Here is a 20,373-nt window from a genome sequence, read left to right on the forward strand (position 1 = left end):
GATATAACCTGTGATTATTCACTCAGTTTCCCCTAACTTTCATAGCATAAGGAGCGCTGCTGCTTACTGGCGCTGACGAGACGAGACGCGCGGCTGCCATCTTGGAGTCGTGATCCACTCCACTCAGTGCAATTCTTTTGGCAGAAGCAATGAACTGTCATCGCATTTTATCTCACTGAATACCACTGATTTTCACGCGCTTTTTTGTCATACGTGTAACTGTGATAAAAGACATGTTTTGGCGTGTTCATAGTTTGCTTAACAGTAATAGAATATTCTCATATGCTATAAGTGACCAGAAATCCAAGATCAAAACTGGGAATAATAATCCCAGAAGGGGGAAAAAACGGTCAGCTATTTTTAAATTGAAGAAACAATATGATTAGGTTATATATGTGTTGTCTGTCTCAAGACCAATAATACAAACGAGGCGTGTTGGCTGAGTTCTCAACGTTTACTTTTTTAGAGCGTGCATATCACAACATCCTAGCTGTCAACATGGCCACATACCACTCCCCCCACCGCGCATGCTCGTCACTCCCGTTGCATGCTGGGTTGTGTAGTTCTATTATTCCCTGGCTCATAACATCACATCTTTCCCCCTATAAAGAAATAGTGTTTAACTCAAAGTGTTATTTTTTTTAAAGTACAACTTTTTCATTTTTTTTTAGCATTGTAACCACACAAAAAAGTCAAAGCATTTATGTCAACACTTTTTTATTTTTAACAACTTGCAAAAACCCAAGAGTTCTTAACAACTCTCAATCAGCCTCTTAAGTGGCTGAACATGTCTCTTAGGTCTAGACAGTCTCTCAACAGTAGGTGACGCGGACAATGCTGTCAGTCCTTGGTCAGCAAGGTTAGGCTCCGTGCAACAAGTTCTGCAGGTCCAGCTGAGTCCTGTTGAGCCTTTTCCTGAGCTGCAATACTTCCTTCAGTCAGCTGTAGTTGAAGATCCGTACGGTTCCTTCTCAGAGATGGTCCATTTTCCATCTGGATCCTATACGAGCGTGGAGCAACTTCCTCTTCCACCTGTCCTTTTTGTCTCCAGGTGCCTGTAGAAATGTCTCTGAGACGCACAACATCTCCTGGCCTCAGCATAGGCAGGTGTTTTGCAGTTCTATCATGCAGATGTTTTTGCTTTGCTTTTTGTACTTCCTTAGCTTGTCTGACCTTGTGTGCGCCTTTGGGTGTCAGCAAATCCTCGTTGACTGGTAGGTTGGAGCGAATGCGCCTACCCATCAGCATTTGGGCTGGTGACAGTCCATTTTGTAGAGGTGCACTCCGGTAGATCAGTAAACTTTTCTGAAAGTCATCTTTGTCCTGTGATTTCTTTAACAAGTTCTTTACAGTTTTAACAGAGCATTCTGCCAAGCCGTTGGACTTTGGATAAGTTGGACTTGACGTAGAGTGATGAAACCCCCATTCCTTGGCAAAGGCAGCAAACTCACAGCTAGAAAACTGGGGACCAGTCGGAAAACAATTCGCATGGAACACCATGTCTGGCGAACACAGTCTTTAAATAACTGACAACTGCTTTGCTCGATGTTGACTGCAACGCTCCAATTTCAGGATAGTTCGAAAAGTAATCTGTGACTACCACGTAGCTCCTTCTATCAAAGTCAAATAGATCAGTTCCTACTTTGTAGTAAGGTCTGTGTGGCACTAGATGAGTCATCAGTGGCTCCGCTTGTTGTTTTGGCCTGTAAGTTCGGCAAATTCCACATGACGCTGTTGTTTGGCTAATATCGTGATTGATCCTTGGCCAGTACATTACATCTCTAGCCCTCCTTTTACACTTGACTTCACCAAGGTGGCCTTCGTGTATCTTTTCGAGCATCTGCTTGCGCAGTGAGTACGGAATAACAAATTTGCTCCCTTTTAGCACAATGTCATCCACCACTGTGAGCTCAGCTCTACAATTCCAATAGTCTTGTATTTTCAAGGGGCAATCCTTTTTGTTGTCAGGCCATCCATTCTGTACTGCGCTCTTGAGTTCTTTCATAGTTTCATCTTCAATAGTCTCTCTCCGTATTTGTTCTGTTCTGTCTGCAGTCACCGGCAAAGATGTCACAACCATATCTACATATGCCTGTATCTCAGTGCTATTTTCACTGTCTGCAAGTTCTCTTTTATCCACTGCTCTAGACAATGTGTCGGCTGTGTACATATATTTTCCTTGTGTATATATCATGTGCACGTCATATTTCTGCAGTCGAATTAGCATGCGCTGTATTCGTACTGGACAGTCATTCAACGGTTTGTTTATAATGGACACCAACGGTTTGTGATCGGTTTCCACTTGAAACATATGTCCATATACATATTGATGGAAACGCTCGCATGCATACAAACTTGCCAACAGTTCTTTCTCGATTCGAGCATACCTGGTCTCGGCACTTGTCAGTGCTCTGGATGCATAGGCGACAGGTAGCCACTGCTCTTCATGTTGCTGCAGTAGCACTGCTCCCAAGCCGTACTGTGATGCATCTGCCGAGATCCTGGTGCCCTTCTCGGGGTCATAAAACTTTAACACGGGCTCCTGTGTAAGAGTCTCTTTCAGTCTCAGAAAACATTGTTCTTGCTCGTGGCACCATATCCATTCATTCTTTTGTTCAAAAAGACTCCTGAGAGGTGCTGACTGTGTTGACAGTTGTGGGACAAACTTAGCAAGATAGGTGACCATCCCTAGGAAATGTCTGACCTCATCTTTGTTGGTTGGCCTTTCCATGTTGTTGATTGCTGAAGTTTTTCTCGGGTCTGGCTTCACGCCCTCTTCACTCACAACATCTCCCACAAAGGTAAGTGACTTCACTCTAAACTCACATTTTTCTTTGTTAAGTTTCAGGTTCACCTCCCTTGTCTTGTCTAGCACTTGTCTCAGTCTTTCGTCGTGTTCTTTTTGTGTTGAGCCCCACACTATGATATCATCCATCATTGTCTCAACTCCGGGTATGTGCTCAAAAATCATGTGAATGGTCTTGTGATATACTTCAGGCGCTGACAAGATGCCGTATGGTAGACGAAGAAACCTGTACCTGCCCTCCGGGGTGTTAAATGTGCACAGTCTTGAACTCTCCTCGTCAAGCTTCATCTGCCAGAAACCTGATGAAGCATCTAATTTGCTGAACCATTTTGCGCCAGCAAATTGTGCCATGATCTCTTCCCTGGTTGGTAACTTAAAGTGCTCTCTTCTGATCACTTTATTTAGGTCTCTTGGATCCAAGCATATTCTTAGGGCACCTGTTTTCTTTTGCACAACAACCAGCGAGCTGACCGATTCAGTTGGCTCATCTATTCTCTTAATGACTCCCAACTTTTCCATTCGCGCTAGTTCATCTTTCAGTTTTTCCCGCAGAGCAAATGGGACTTTCCTGCACGGGTGCACAACAGGAAACACATTTTTATTTACATATATTTTATGTAGTCCAGGTAGACATCCAAGTCCTTGAAAGCAGTCTTTATACTCTTCCATGAGTGAGTCTTGAGCATTTGCAGTTTCTTGAGATGTCACCACAAACACTCTTTTGACAAGATTAAGCTTTGTGCATGCACTGAGTCCCAGGATTGGTTGTAGACTCATATCCACAATCAGTAGCTGTGCTCTCATTTGTCGACCCTTGTGTTTAAAAGTTGCAATACATCCGCTTTTAACAGGAACTCGTTCTCCAGTGTATCCACTTACTTTGGTTTTTACTGGATGGATTTTGCTCTTTACAGTCAGTGTTTTGTAATCATCCAAAGATAGCAGGTTTACGTGAGCACATGTATCTAACTTGAATGGTATTGTCGTCTGATTCACTGTAATTGGAACAATCCATTCTTCTTTTTCAATTGGGCACGCTTGCACCACATTGACAATAAACTCCTTCTTATCATCATCTTCTTCAACTGTGTGAACTTTCTGTCTTGAAGCTGCTTTACAACACTTTGCATAGTGATTGCTCCTTCCACAGTTGTTACATGTTTTTCCATATGCAGGACAATATTTTGGCTCGTGGCTGCCTCCACATTTACCACATTTAAATTCCACAGATTTGTCTTTTTGATCCCTTTGTTTGGTACACATTTTCTTTTTCCATTGTTCTTTATGTATGGCATGCACTGTTGTTTCACCTCTTCGTAGCTCTTTTGCTTGTGCTCTGGTGGTCTCAGCTGCTCTACACATACTGACACACTTATCTAACGTAAGTTTCTCGAAGCAGTCTTTCCCTTAGTGCATTATCCATTGTACCACAAACAATCCTATTTCTCACTAATGAGTCTCTCAGAGTGTCAAATTCACATGTTTTGCTTAGTGTATGAAGCTCCGCCATGTACTGATCAAAATGTACTCCTTGCTTTTGGTCATGTGTGAAAAACTTATACCTCTCAAATGTCACGTTTTGACGAGGCACAAAGTATTCTTCAAACTTTGTCATTAGCTGTTCCAGTGTCAAATTAGCTTCATCCAGCTGAAAGCTATTATATATGTCCAAAGCATCTTCTCCAATAACATGCAAAAGAATGTGAGCTTTCAGCTTTTCATTGTCACCTCCTGCTCCGCTTGCTGCTAAATATATATTAAATATTTGCTTAAAACGCTTCCAGTTATCAGCAAGATTAGCAGTTAGTAGCATTGGGCTAGGTGGACTTAGCTTTTCCATGACTGTACTTTGGGTAAGTTACCGGGACTTCACAGCTCTTTGTGTTGTTGGCTTTCTTCCAACTCGGGCACAAGATCCTCTTCTATTTGTTCAATCTGTCCCTTGTCCCCTGTGTCACTTTACCGCCGCTCATAGTCTTCACACACCGTAGCAAACTCCTCAGAAATGGGGCGTACTCCGCACGTTGTGACTCACGCGACCGAAGACATCTTCCTTCCGCTCGTCTTTCGTGGCTCCCTCGTGGCAAACATTCCTTCCGACGCTGCTCACGGCCACTTCTGACACCATGTGTTGTCTGTCTCAAGACCAATAATACAGACGAGGCGTGTTGGCTGAGTTCTCAACGTTTACTTTTTTAGAGCGTGCATATCACAATATCCTAGCTGTCAACATGGCCACATACCACTCCCGTTGCCTGCTGGGTTGTGTAGTTCTATTATTCCCTGGCTCACAACATCACAATATATACATGTGTATATCCGACGTAACCAATGTATGAATGTACTAGATATCTATATATCTTACGGACCAATAGACTGTTGCTGCAGCAGCAGAGTTTATTCTGTCTTGACACTTGGTATTGATATTTTATATTCCATTCTTCCCGTAAACGATCATGTTTACAGTGATTGTTTTATATGTATTTTTCTTGTATGTTGCTTTGGATAAATGTGTCTGCCAAATACTTAAACATAAAAAAACACCTGAAAGTCTTTATAATCTGCTAAAACCACCAATCTGTTTCACTGAATTCAGAATAAAACAAAAGTCTGTCTTACCCAACAAAGTTAGTATTTGAATATTGTCACTTGAAGACTTATTCCTGGTTACAGTTATACTGTTAAGAGAGTATTGTCTTATGTTTTGCCTAAAATGAGAATGCATCATAATCAGTGGTGGCTAGTGAATTTTTTTTTAGGTGGGGCTGAAGGTTTGTAAACCAAATACCTGTAGGGGCGTAATCCTCCCCCAGAAGATTTCTTTGTGATTTTGACATACAAATATTGAAGATCTTTGCTCCTTCTCAATTCTCTGGTCAAGCTGCACAAAACCTTGTGTCTTCAATTGTAATTTAGTTTTTAAGTTTTGTGTTTCTTGTAGAATTTGTATAAAGTAGTACACATTAACCTGTTGTTAAAAAATGAAAAAAAAACATCATTAAAAATATATTTGTTTTATTGCATTGATTTGTTACATTAATAGCTGTTGTATTATAATAGGGTGGCTTGTTAAACATTTCATAGGATTTTCAGAGGGAGGAAAATCCAAGACATTTAATATAAAATGTGAAATGAATAAATACATAAAGAGAAAAAGAAAAAAATGGTTAAAAGCCATCGTCCCGTGCATTTTTTTTTACCGTCCCCTTTACGACGGGACACCATTAATGTCAAGCCCTGGAAGTTACAATTTATTGTTTGCATTATTTGTTTCAGCATTGCACTTTGAAGATGGTCCCTCAGCTCTTTGACAGCTTTGGCTCTTTTTCAGATCAGCAGACGGACTTTAAGTCTTTCTTACCGTATACATAAACGTTTTTCACTTCTTTCAGACTTCCATATATATAATTTCCTTAACCGACTGAAATAATAATAACAAAGAATAATTTCTAAGTCTTTGTTAGCCATTTGTGAAGTTTTGTACTCGTGCGCTACGTTCGCTCACATCCTGTTCATCTCCCGGGGGGTTAACCCCCCCAGTCCTTAAAAGCTAGTGATGCCCTGGACTGAAGTCACATTTCAAAAGATCCATCCAATCAGATTCAGGACCACCTCCTGATGTGGCCTGAATCTGATGCCAAAAGATCACAGATTTGAAGCGTTTAGATTTGCAAAAATGTCCCATGTTCCCCGAGGTCACATGTAGCCCCTCATGGGAGCTAGTCACACTCGTTGAAGACTGGTTTAGAGGAAGTAATAGACACTCTGCAACATCTGGCATTCATATGGCTGTGCCTTTTATTGTACTGTTGCTTTTGAAAAAAAAAAAGGTTTTCCTTTTATTTAGTACTGTATTAGTGTATTTGTATGTCTTATTTACTTTGTAAATGTAAGTAAATATTGTATCGAAGTATTGTAAGTCTACGTATTGTATATTAATAGTCTCTGATCTTTGAAAATACATACTCTAAACATAAATGTTGAAAAATATCTTTTTGGGCCAACATTGCACTTATAAGTTGTAGGTCAGGAGCCAAAAGAAGCTCGGTTGGTAGAGCAGCCATGCCAGCAACTTGAGGGTTGCAGGTTCGATTCCCACTTCCACCATCCTAGTCACTGCTGTTCAAGGATGGGAATTTTCCGCGGACACGCGGAATTCCGCCAATTTTGGACTTGGCGGGAAAAAAAACGGCAGGGTGGTTTTTGTCTCTGCGTTAGGGATGTGCGGATACTATTATATTTCCGAATGGTTCAACCGCTACCCGCCCGAATCTATTTAAAATCTATTTTTTCGTCATGTCACCCGCCTGACCCGCGTCTGCGGGAATGAGACCGCAAACCGCGCATCTTTACTCTGCATTGACCTAGTTATCAGTACAAGGCAGAGAATTCCAAATAATCCAAAAGCGTGCAAGAATTTGATACATGTGTAAACTTGTATACATATGAAATTTTGGTCAGGAGAATATTGTTAGATTTTGACTCAAAATAGCAGGAAATGTATCCTAAGCTAACATAGATTTCAAAATTTTTCTGGGGGGGCATGCCCCCAGACCCCTCTAGCAGGCGAGTGCACTAGGTGCACTCGGGTGCAGCCTTTCGCAAAGCAGTGTTTTAGGATTAAAACATTTTCAGCTGATTTTGTAAATCTTCATTCCCATCCCTGGCTGTTGTGTCCTTGGGCAAGACAGTTTACCCACCTTCTCCCAGTGCCACCCACACTGGTTTAAATGTAAAAATGAGATAATGTAAAGTGTAAAGTGCTTACAGTCACTAGAGAAAAAGCACTATATAAATATAATTCACTTCACTTTTGTAACCTGTTTTGGAAGTGTTTTTTTACTGTTTTTTTACAATTGTTATACCAAATAATGAGAATCGTGTTGAATCGAGAATTGATTCTGAATTGTATCGTCACCCCAAGAATCAAAATCGAATCATGAGGTACCCAAATATTTCCACCTCTTTGTGTAGAGCAGTACTGTGTTGAGTGACGAAATACATTTCATGTGTCACCATATCTAATTATCTACTTGCAGGATGTTGTAGTGCTGTGAATAAAAGCACACACTTGGACACACATCCTGCTTTGCTGTTCTGTGTAAAAGGCGCAGGCAAATAATTGACAACTGTGAAGCAGCTATTTTGCAGGACATCTGTATGAAAAACCTCGACACTAACCCCCATTCCCATTAAGATATTCTATAATTGTAAAATTGTATTCATCCTGCTGTTACAATGTAAATGTGACACTGCTCGCACAATTTTTTTATTATTTCAGTCAGTACAGCACTTTGCCCAGGTGGGGTTGTTTTTAAATGTGCTATATAAATGAATAAAAACTTAACTAATCATTCCACATTAGTGTCGTTTATACAGAAGAGCTGGCATGAAAACAAGCCGTGTGACACTACCTGGATTCCCATTGGTAAGGCAATAGAGTACATTTCATTCAGTCCATTTCTCCTTGTCAAACCCCAGGAATTCCACCTTTGTCCTCACTTGAGTAAAACAGTTGCCAAAGCCTCAGAGTATCATCACAAGCGTCGCTTTCCACTACATGATCTTTGCATGTAGTTTTTGAGTTGAGTTTCCGTCTTTTGCGCTTATAAGCTTTGACTTTCCTCTTTACTTTTTTAACAGGAGAAGTGTAAGTCAGTGACGGAGGACTTGCCCCATCTCGCTCAGAGACCTTTCCGCTTGCTTTCCCATTGTTGCCTGTGGTCTCATCTTGATTTGTGATAACTTCCGGGCTTTCTAAGTATGATACGCTGTGTGGATCTTGATGGGGAGGTAGTGCCAGGCTAAGCGGGTCTCTGTGAGATACTTGCACATCAAGATTGACTCGAGGAACTAAGAGGGAACTGCGGGCCAGATGTTCAAAACTAGAGGGCGCCATTTCTGCGTTGTGTGTGGCTTTTTGAGAGCAAGAAACCAACTGCTTCTGTCTAGATTGGAGTTTTGACTGGTGTGAGGCAATAAACCACTTCCTGTCATTGCAGTGAATCAGAGAGGCAGATGGAGAAGCTGAAGAAACGTTTAAAGCGTGATTGTGCTGCTTCTCTTTCATAATTCCAGCGGGGTTTTGATCTGCCTTGCCACCGTGCCCACTTCTTCCAAGTGGTGCAGGAACAACCAAAGCAGTAGAAATACTGCACTTTGGTCTGACGGGAAACAAACATGAGTTGAGCGGTTAGTATTGAAATTCTTAAAAGTGATTTGTCTCTGAATAATTGGGGATGCCAAAGGAAACTTGAAGGAACACCTTTTATAAAGTCTGTTGAGGCGAGTGAAGCTGCAGGGTAGAGTTGAAACCAGTCTGTCCACAACTTGGTAAGCGTCAGTCTTGGAGAAAGCCCTGTGACGATCACTTTGCAGGTGCTAGATTGAACAAAAGTGACAGCAAAAATTAGTAAATCATAATTTCATCATTCACTAGTTGAACGATTTGTATAAGGATGAAGAATGCTAAAGCTAAGTGTCTGCTATCTTAAGCCGAGATCTATTAATAATTTTACATTAAATAGGGTTGTATTAATCACCAATTTTGTGAGGAAGCGACATTTGAGACAACTCACGATTCAATTAGATTATGATTCAGTTGTCTATGCATGTTTTTCCCTATATATGCTTTCTTTTGAACATGATATACTGTATTTTTCATCATTATTAAACAAAATAAGTACATATCAAACACTAAATCCTAACACATTTCCCACAACAAAAAGCTGTTCTTATTACATGAAGTAACACAATGTGTCTTTAGAAATAACACTTTTTGAGCAAGCAGTTTATCCAGATAAGGACATTCAAACCAAACCCTTTAGAAATAGTGTATTCCACATGACATTTTTATTTATTTTACACACAAAAATAGGTTTTGAGCATCTTTAAAATATAGCCAGAGTCCCCTAATTAATCTCTGAGGCAGCACATAGAAGTACTATAGCATGCTTTTATCCGCTGCTGTTTTTAGATTATTGTAACTTTCTCTGGTCTTCCCAAAAATACGGAGTCGTGGGGCGTGCTGGAGCATATCCCAGCTGCATTCGGGCAGTAGGCGGGGTACACTTCTGGTCAAGTCACCACCTCATCTCAGGGCCAACACAGATATACAGACTCACACTCATATTCATCATTTATTCCATTATTATTCATTATTACTATCAGAGCACAAACCAAGAACAAAGGAATTGTCTGGAGATTATGCAGACAGGATTGTAACCAGGCAGAAATCTGGGAAACGGTACAGAAAAAACATATGCTCCTTGAAGGCCCCAATGAGCACAGTGGCCTCCATCATCCGTAAATATAAAAGTTTTGAACCACCAGGACTCTTCCTAAAGCTGGTCGGTTGTCTTAACCGAGCAATTGGGGGATAGGGACGCCAGTCAGGTACTCTGTCAGAGTTCAGCATTTCTCAGTGGAGTGAGGCGAACTTTATAGAAGGACAACATCTCTGCAGCAATCCACCAATCAGGTTGTATGGTATAGACCAGACATGGGCAAACTACCGTTTGAACGTTTTAATCTGGCCCGCGGAACTTGTCCAAATTATTGAAAAAAATAAATAATAAATAAATAAATATACATATATTTTTTTTTTACAAAAAAATTATCAATGTTAAGGTTTCTGCCTCTCGTATGCGTTTTCAGCGCTTGACTATCATTAAGGAGGAGCCACCCATTAAATTCTATTATTAAATTACATTTCATATTATTATCCTCGGTAAACCTCGTTCGTTTCACCATATCCCTGTAATACCGCGTTTCACCACTACATGGCGCTCATTGCCCTTTTTGGCCTGTGGGATATTACTCCCATTTTTCTTTTTAGCTTTGTCCTGTGAGTCCCACTGTAAAAATGAGCTTATCAAAGCAAAGAAAAGTTGACAGTGAATGCAGAGTATTTAATGAAGAATCGACAACGAAATATTTTTTTACTGAAGTCCGATCAAAGGCTGTGTCTGATAGGCCAAAAAAACTGTCACGTTTACAAAGAGTACAATATCAGCCGCCACTTTGCTACAGAAGATGCTAACTTTGTTTGGCTCGACCTATGTCTGTGAGCAGACATTGAGCATCATGAACATCAACAAATCCCGTCACAGATCCAGGTTAACTAACCAGCATTTCGGAGCTATTCTGAGAATTGTCACAACCAAACTCACTCCAGACTTTGATGCATTGGCCAAAAAGGGAGATCAACAACACTGTTCCCACTGAAACTGTGAGTTACTCTGCTGTCATTCTGTGATAATCAAATGTAAATAATTCAAGTAAATCAAATGTATACTGTGTTTATTCTTTATCAAATTAAATAAATGCATTTGGGAAAAAAAACTGTACAATGAGCCTTGCTGCCTACTAATGACATGTTACATGTTTGTAGGCCAAATCCTCTCACGTAATGGTTTTTACACGTAATTTATATTATTCCACACAAACACTCCATCCATCTGTTCCTGGCCCGCCCCCCTGTCAAATCTTAGAACCAAATGTGGCCCTCCTGGCAAAAATGTTGCTCACCTCTGGTATAGACGGAAGCCATTCCTTCGTAAAAGTTTGCCGAAATGCACCTTAAATACTTTCAGGCTATGAGAAACTAAATTCTCTGGTCTGATGAGACAAAAATGTAACTCTTAGACGTGAATGTGAGTAATCAAGTTTGGCGAAAACCAGGCATTGTTCATCACCAGGCCAATACCATCCCTACAATGAAACATGGTGGTGGCAGCATCATGCTGTGGGGATGTTTTTCAACAGGAGGAACTGGGAGACTAATCAAGATTGAAGGAAAGAGGAATGCAGCAATGTACAGAGACACCCTGGATGAAAACCTGCTCCATAGTGACGAATCTGTGCCTTTCCTAAGCACATAGCCAAGATATCAAGATATGGCTTCGGAACAACTCTGTGCATATACTTAAGTGGCCCCCGCCAGAGCCTGGACTTAAATTTGATGTTCTGAAAATGGTGTTGCAAAGAGGAATGGGAGAAATTGCCCAAAGATAAGTGTGCCAAGCTTGTGGCATTGTATTTAAAAAGACTTGAGGCTTTCATTGCTGCCAAAGTTGCATACACAAAGTATTGGGCAAAGGTTATGATACTTATTTACATGTGATTTCTTAGTTTTTTATGTATAAGAATTTAGCAAAAAATTCTCAAAACGTTTTCACATTGTCATTATGATGATTGTGTGTAGATGTTTGAGAACAAAAATGTATTTATTCCATTTAGGATAAGGCTCTAACAAAGTGCAGAAAACGTGAAGTGCTGTGAATTGTACTACTTACAACAAAAATAAGCGGAGTCCTCTCGACACTGATTATCTAGATATAAAACACTTTGGCAACCTTAAGCAGTTTGCATGTTTTGTATTAAAATTTTGTATATACAGTACATTGCCATTCAGACTAAAAACACGGGATGTCAGTGTTTTTCCATATTGCCCGGACCTATTCCAAAATGTAATAATATTTTCTCTTTTCCAAATTCTAAAGATAATACCCCATAAATACGTGAAGTTTTTTTTCCCAAAAGTTTTTGTAAAATGTATTAAATATAAAAACTTTAAAAAATCACATGTTATGTAAGTACTCACAGCTTTTTCTCAATACATTGTTGATGCACCTTCGGCAGCAATCACAGCCTCAAGTTTTTTCTACTTACAATGCCACAAGCTTGGCACTCCTATCTTTGAGCAGTTTTTCCCATTCCTCTTTGCAGCATCACTCAAGCTCCATCAGATTGGATGGGACTAAGTAGTTTGTTTTCATCCAGGATGTCTCTGTAAATTTTTGGATTTATTTTTTTCACTACCTTGACTTGTCTCCCTTGTCTCCCCTGCAAAGAGGAATAGGCAAAGAGGAACATGGGAAACTGGCCAAAGATAGGTGTCCCAAACTTGTGCCATCTTATTTAAAAAGACTTGAGGCTGTAATTGCTGCAAAAGGTGCATCAGCAAAGTATTGGGCACAGACTGAATACTTATTTCCATGTGATTTTTTGTTTTTTAGAATTAATAAATTGGCACATTTAAAAATAAAAATGTCAATATGGAGTATTGTCTGTAGAATTATGGGACAAAAATGGATTTATTACATTTTGAAATAAAGCTGTAACAAAATGTGGAAAAGTGAAAACTTTTCAGATTCACTGTCGTTACCACTTAATGCTGGCGGTTTGAAGGGGTTTTCAGGCAAAATAAACTCAATGATGTCAAGGCTCCCCTTGCCTCCATTGTGTTAGCTGAAATGTATTTATGAGTTTGAATGCATAAAAAATTACATGTGTTGTTGTCTCTCATAAGGATTGTGAATTATAGGCAAAATATAAAAAAAGTCAAGTTCCCCTTCAGACCTTGGCTGATGTATGTCAACAGAGTGCATTAGTTTATCATTAATACAGAAACCAAAAACACCATAAAGGCCTAAATATGACCATCTCTTTTCCCTAGAAAGTAGCCTGAAAACAATGAAGTTGTCTTATATACGGGGTCTAAAAAATGAAGCCTTACCATGGTCAGATTCTCATATTTGACAGCACAGCACTCGCAGTAACCGCCTCGTTTTTTGTCTTTGTTCTTCTTTTGCCCAGCAGCTTGTTCTTCAACGGTTGAGGTTTTGACACTTCTACGGGATAAATCCATAACATAAGCATATTTATGCTAAACACCTTTCGAATACTTCGTTACAGTAACTAAAAGTGCTATGAGTGTTTGTCGAGACATAAAAAAAGTGTTTTGACAGAAACAATGCAAATCAAGCCACCATACCGGTTCCCTTGAAGTTTGTCCCCTTTAGGGTCTTTATCATTAAATAAGAAGGGACTGTGAGGAGGGGGCGCCTTCAAGTTTAGCTCCGCCATATTCAGTATGGTAAGGTACACTGGACAGTAACGTCTGAAGATAACATGGGAACAACACTTTGGAAAAGAAAATGCATATTTGAATGTACTAGCTAGTATTTCTGACCTGCTTGAGTCTTCAACCTTGACAAAAGGTTTATGGATTCTCCCTACTAGGAAAACCCGCCATTTTAGAACAAATTTATATTCAAATGATTTCTACAAATATACTGCACAAGCCATTCACCTTTGTGTTTCTGACAGGTGTGCTTTGCTGTTGACTCAGGTTTGACCTAGTGCAATGAAAATAATACACATCAAAGATAGATAGATATATATATATACACATACACAATCCATGAAAAGTTCAGGAAACTTACACTTGATTTGACTACAGTAGGCCGGGGACACTGGCTTGCTAGGGTCTTTTTCTTCTCAACATAGATGATCACATCTGCATATCAACAAAACGCAGCATCACAACACACAAAAGCAGTACAATTGCTCCCTCTGACAATAGCATTGTTAGAATAGTCCCAAATGGAAACACACCATTAATGTAGAGGATTTTCACACCCCACTCAAGAGCATTTAACAGGATCTTGCTTATGTGCACTCTTTCCTAAAAACAAACAAGAGCCAATCAGTGAAACAAAAAAAAGGCATTAAAATAAATATTAAAATGCCAACATACCTTTTTCCTCACTGCCCTCTCCACAAAAGACTTTCCACGACTTATAAGAACCTGAAAAGCAAAAACAAAACAAAATATAATGCCTATATATACATACATTGGAGCACATACTTGTTTGTCACAAAAAACATTCATGAAGTTTGGTTCTTTTATGAATTTATTTTGAGTGTACTGAAAATGTGACCAAATCTTCTGTGTGAAAAGTATACATACAGCAATATTAATATTTGGTTACATGTCCCTTGGCAAGTTTCCCTCAAATAAGGCTTCTGGCAAGCTTTTGGTTGAAAATTTGACCACTCCTTTTGACAAAATTGCTGCAGTTTAGCTAACTTTTTTGGTTTTCTGACATGGACTTGTTTCTTCAGCATTGTCCACACGTTTAAGTCGGGACTTTGGGAAGGCCATTCTAAAACCTTAATTTAATTTTTGCCTGATTTAGCCATTTATTTACCACTTTTGATGTGTGTTTGGGGTCATTGTCCTGGAGGGGTTTGAAGTGGTATTAGAGGGCTTTGAAGGCTACAACGGTGACTCCCATAAACCGCATTTTTCAAATGTTTATCCATCCATTTTTCTACCGCTTGTCCCTTTCGGGGTCGCGGGGGGTGCTGGCGCCTATCACAGCTGCATTCGGACGGGAGGCGAAGTTGGTAGAGTGGCTGTGCCAGCAATCTCAGGGTTACTGGTTCAATCCCCACCTTCTACCGTCCTAGTCATGTCCGTTGTGTCCTTGGGCAAGACACTTCACCCTTGCTCCTGAGGGTCCTGGTGAGCGCCTTGCATGGCAGCTCCCGCCGTCAGTGTGTGAAAGATTGTGTGAATGGGCGAATGTGGAAATACTGTCAAAGCGCTTTGGGCTCCTTAAAAAGGGATAGAAAAGCGCTGTACAAGTACAACCCATTTACCATTTACCCTGGAAAGGTCGCCACCTTATCGCAGGGCCAACACAGACGGACAACATTCACACAGTATCCTAAAAATGTTTTTAATTTTAAAGACAAGTCTTTTCTGCTATAATGATTATGAACGACAGGCAAAATTCCCCAAAAAGTGCCGTTCCCCTTTAAAATTTACCGGGGCACCTCTGTAGTGTGAAGATTGGGCACTGATGTCAAAAAAGTTAAGAACCCCTGGTTAAGGACATTGCTTGTACTGTTAATGCATTTATGATGGTCAAAAGTTTGACCCTACAATTGATTATTTATATATCTTATGGAGAAAAAAAACTTGACAGAATAGATTGTGCTCAACTTTGAAGGTTCCACTATAAATACAATAAGGACAAATTCCAAGTGATCTTACTGTGTCTGTCTGACCCTGAGACCTGCTTTTGATGTGGTCGCCACAGTGGCCCGGCTGAAACGGATGTGAGCCAGGGAAAGGTGAACTGCATTCAGATTCCGGGCTGGGGACCTGAGAATCTTGCTTGAGGCAATGTATATATTTAGCCTCCCTCTTGTTGGTTACAAGATACTTGATTTCTTTGCTGAAAAACTTCTCAACACACTGAGAAAAAAACAAAGGACGTTAGAGCAATACATTTACTGCAAAAGTCATATTCCATGAGATTTCTCATGCACTAATTATTTATTGATCATGTTAATAGGAAAAAAACCTGGATGAACCAAAAAAAATACTCAAATGCACAGAGTATTCGTCAATTAAGGCTGACTTGAGGGATGTCACGCTCATGTAACAACATGAGCATACTAAGAACATTGGATGAATGAAATTATACATTTTAATTTAGGCCTTAAGTTAAACACTCAGTTGCACAAATATTACTGTAAAATACAAACTAAATAGTACATTACGAAAAGGAAATGTTTTTGATATCGCAACATTAACACACATGTACATATATATACACATACATTTGCATATACAAATAAATGCATATATTTATTTATATATAATTATATATACGCATATATGTGTAAATATACACACATGTATATATACATACATATGTATATATATACATATAAATACATACATATAGATATATATATATACATACATATATTTATATACATACATATATATATATACACATATGCATACATACATACACATATACATACACATATATACATACATATATATATATATACATACATACATATATACATATACATATATATATATACATATGTATATGTATATATACATATGTATATGTATATAAACACGACGAGTTGAGAGTATACCAAAAAGTTCTATTTTGGTTTCATCTGACCACATGACATCAATAAAGTACTATCTATCTATTCTCCCAATCCTCTGCTGTATCATCCATGTATATATATATATATATACTGTATATGCACACATACATTATAAATACTATGTGTGTATATATATATATATATATATATATATATATATATATATATATATATATATATATATATATATACAGTGGGGCAAAAAAGTATTTAGTCAGCCACGGATTGTGCAAGTTCTCCCCCTTAAAATGATGACATATGTCTGTAATTTTCATCATAGGTACACTTCAACTGTGAGAGACAGATTGTGAAAAAAAAATAAAACCAGGAATTCACATTGTAGGAATTTTAAAGAATTTGTAAATTATGGTGGAAAATAAGTATTTGGTCAATAACAACAATTCAACTCAATACTTTGTAATATAACCTTTGTTGGCAATAAAAGAGGTCAAACGATTACTATAGGTCTTTACCAGGTTTGAACATACAGTAGCTGGTATTTTGGCCCATTCCTCTATGCACATCTTCTCGAGAGCAGTGATGTTTTGGGGCTGTCGCCGAGCAACACGGACTTTCAACTCCCTCCACAGATTTTCTATGGGGTTGAGGTCTGGAGACTGGCTAAGCCACTCCAGGACTTTCAAATGCTTCTTATGGAGCCACTCCTTCATTGCCCGGGCGGTGTGTTTGGGATCATTGTCATGCTGGAAGATCCAGCCACGTTTCATCTTCAAAGCTCTCACTGATGGATGGAGGTTTTGGCTCAAAATCTCACGATACATGGCCCTATTCATTCTTTCCTTAACACGTATCAGTCGTCCTGTCCCCTCAGCAGAAAAACAGCCCCAAATCCTGATGTTTCCACCCCAATGCTTCACAGTAGGTATGGTGTTGTTGGGATGCAACTCAGTATTCTTCTTCCTCCAAACACAGCAAGTTGAGACCAAAAAGTTATATTTTGGGTTCATCTAAGCACATGACATTCTCCCAATCCTCTGCTGTATCATCCATGTGCTCTCAGGCAAACTTCAGACAGGCCTGGACATGCACTGGCTTAAGCAGGGGGACACACCTGGCACTGCAGGATTTGATTCCCTGTCGGCGTATTGTGTTACCAATGGTAACCTTTGTTACTTTACTCTTTGCAGTTCATTCAGCAGGTCCTCCCGTGTGGTTCTGGGATTTTTGCTCACCGTTCTCATGATCATTTTGACCCCACGGGAGGAGATCTTGCGTGGAGCCCCAGATCGAGGGAGATTATCAGTGGTCTTGTATGTCTTCCATTTTCTGATAATTGCTTCCACAGTTGATTTTTTCACACCAAACTGCTTGCCTATTGTAGATTCACTCTTCCCAGTCTGGTACAGGTCTACAATTCTTTTCTTGGTGTCCTTCGACAGCTCTTTGGTCTTGGCCATAGTGGAGTTTGGAGTCTGACTGTTTGAGGCTGTGGACAGGTGTCTTTTATACAGATAACAAGTTCAAACATGTGCCATTAATACAGGTAACGAGTGGAGGTCAGAAGAGCTTCTTAAAGAAGAAGTTACAGGTCTGTGAGAGCCAGAGATCTTCCTTGTTTGAAGTGACCAAATACTTATTTTCCACCATAATTTACAAATAAATTATTTAAAATTCCTATAATGAGAAGTCTTGGATTTTTTTTCACATTCTGTCTCTCACAATTGAAGTGTACCTATGATGAAAATTACAGACCTCTGTCATCATTTTAAGTGGGAGAACTTGCACAATCGGTGGCTGACTAAATACTTTTTTGCCCCACTGTATATATATTATATATATATATATATATATATATATAATGTGTATATGCACACACACATTATATATACAAAGTATATATAATGTGTGTGTGCATATATATACACACACATATATATATACACATACATATATATATACACACACATACATATATATACACATATATATATATATATATATATATATATATATACATACACACATATATATATACACACACAAATACATATATATACACACACACACAGTATACACATATATATACACACACATACATATATATATATATATATATATATATACACATTCACACACATATATATATATATATATATACACATTCACACATACATATATATATATATATGTGTGTATTATTCATACATATATATATTTTCCAAGGTGGCCCCGCTGTAGTGACTGCTGGTTGCAGGAGCTCTGTACTCTCATGTACCCTAGTTTTGTGTTATGGATATCTGCTTATTTTTATGTTTTGCCTTTTGGTTCGGGCCTTTTCCCGACTGCGCAACAAAGGTGTGGCACTCTTGAGACTACTGCGGTGAACTTTTGCATCGGCCTCTAAGGAGCCTTTTGGCAAGGAAGACCAGCTGCTGGCTTTCTGCCAAACCGGAGTCATGGAGCACTGCAGACTAGGCCATCACAGTGTATAATAAATGTATGTGGGTTGAAATTGTGTTTTGTCTACGCAAACAGCAACTGTATACACGCAATATGTATTTTTTATTGCACATGTTTTTTTTGGGGTTTTTTACGTTTGTAGCCAATGAGGTGGCAGCTAGTTGCATCGGCTCTGTTCTCCTTTATTGTGATTGATGTTTCCCACTTCTTTCATGTTTTGTTTTTTTTACCTTATTTTCCTTTCGTTTCAGTACTTTGACCACATAATTTTCCAACTGCAGGATGTATAAAGTATGTCCCAATGTGACTGAAGTCTTTTTAGATTGCGGCATTGTCCTGTTAAAGTACTTTTACGTGTCTGTGTGTTTCACAATAAATGTTTAATTATTTGTATGTTTAGGGTTGCTGTGTGTTTGGCTAAGTGGTTAAATTCCATAGGTTTCATGAGGGTTAGCCTCATTTTTGAAGTTTAATAATAAGAGGACAGTTATGCAGGACAAAAAAGGTTTTCCCACCCCTCCAAGGTGCTGAATATCTGTCTCCAATGACTCTGTCATTTTGTTGGATGGTAAGTCAAGGTAAAACACTTTCCCAACAAAAGGTTTAGGCTGTGCCAAATGGAACTTTAGTGACATCTCGCCATGTTTTCTTGATTTTCCTAAAAGACAACAAAGTGAACCAAGGTGGTGAGAGGTGAGCTTTTTCTTGCCAACTAACATGAACATGTAATTATATCAGGGTAATGAAATTACTGTACCTTTACAGTCAGGTCCAGTTTTTCTTTGTGTGGCTTTGGCCCTCATTATGTTATTTTTCAGGAACAAAACGCCGTTCTCTGTTAATTTGAGTCGACATACCCGAGTCACTGTCCTCATTTGGCCCCTTGTGAGTATAAACATAGGACAAATGTACACATTGACATAATGTTTTTACAAGTCCATTCCATGGGAAAAAACTTGTGGTGTGTCTGGTGCTAATAATTAACCATTCTATTAGCTTCAGCCGCAAGTTTCAATATAATTAGAGTGTCACCAACCATCTGTAAGTGTAATTGTTTGGTTAATCCCTACAAAGTTTCAAAGTCGATGTTTCGACAAACTTTCATTTCCCGCTCTACCAAATTTGTAATGGTGACCGTAATGTAAACTGAGTTGCCAGATTGCCTCATTTTTACTAAAACAGACTGACTTTTACTCACTTGTGCTCAGCATCTTATATGTCCATATTTATCTTTGTTCTCTTGTGGTTTGTAATCGTCCGATTGTTCCGCTGTATTCGTAAATAAGGCACTGAGTGACAAAATGTTTGCAGGTTTACGTCATCGAAGTTTGGGAACCGCGGAAGTGGATACATTCGCTTTCCTATTCGGATGT

At 39.1% G+C, this 20,373-nt stretch overlaps 1 protein-coding gene across 7 annotated transcripts; it reads right to left on the reverse strand.

Annotated features, from left to right (window-relative positions):
• Positions 1-8,059: 8,059 nt before the first annotated feature.
• Positions 8,060-20,356, reverse strand: dbf4 (DBF4-CDC7 kinase regulatory subunit). 7 transcript variants are annotated; one of them, XM_061915592.1, is made up of 13 exons: positions 20,199-20,356; positions 19,758-19,882; positions 19,516-19,658; positions 15,654-15,857; positions 14,349-14,399; positions 14,207-14,276; positions 14,035-14,108; positions 13,902-13,947; positions 13,782-13,824; positions 13,584-13,709; positions 13,326-13,440; positions 9,072-9,187; positions 8,060-8,970 (listed from the first exon to the last, which is right to left on the reverse strand). In XM_061915592.1, exons 2-13 carry the CDS (start codon positions 19,873-19,875, stop codon positions 8,277-8,279), a joined length of 1,800 nt encoding a protein of 599 aa, XP_061771576.1. In that variant the 5' UTR covers positions 19,876-19,882; positions 20,199-20,356; the 3' UTR covers positions 8,060-8,276. The 7 variants fall into 7 exon arrangements, with proteins under 7 accessions (XP_061771576.1, XP_061771575.1, XP_061771579.1 ...); XM_061915591.1 differs by having other exon boundaries at positions 13,782-13,827; XM_061915595.1 differs by lacking the exon at positions 13,584-13,709.
• Between the last annotated feature and the right edge of the window lie 17 nt (positions 20,357-20,373).

This window comes from Nerophis ophidion, linkage group LG11 (genome assembly GCF_033978795.1).
Source record: "Nerophis ophidion isolate RoL-2023_Sa linkage group LG11, RoL_Noph_v1.0, whole genome shotgun sequence".
NCBI lineage: Eukaryota > Metazoa > Chordata > Actinopteri > Syngnathiformes > Syngnathidae > Nerophis > Nerophis ophidion.

What these genes read in the sequence shown, in the direction of transcription:
- dbf4 (XM_061915589.1), bottom strand. Translation starts at nt 19,875, where the DNA reads ATGAGGACAGTGACTCGGGTATGTCGACTCAAATTAACAGAGAACGGC. An exon ending in CTACTGTAGTCAAATCAAGT is followed by an intron (nt 13,948 to 14,034) that starts GTAAGTTTCCTG and finishes TCATTGCACTAG; the next exon opens with GTCAAACCTGAGTCAACAGC. An exon ending in CTCAACAGACTTTATAAAAG is followed by an intron (nt 8,971 to 9,071) that starts GTGTTCCTTCAA and finishes GTTTCCCGTCAG; the next exon opens with ACCAAAGTGCAGTATTTCTA.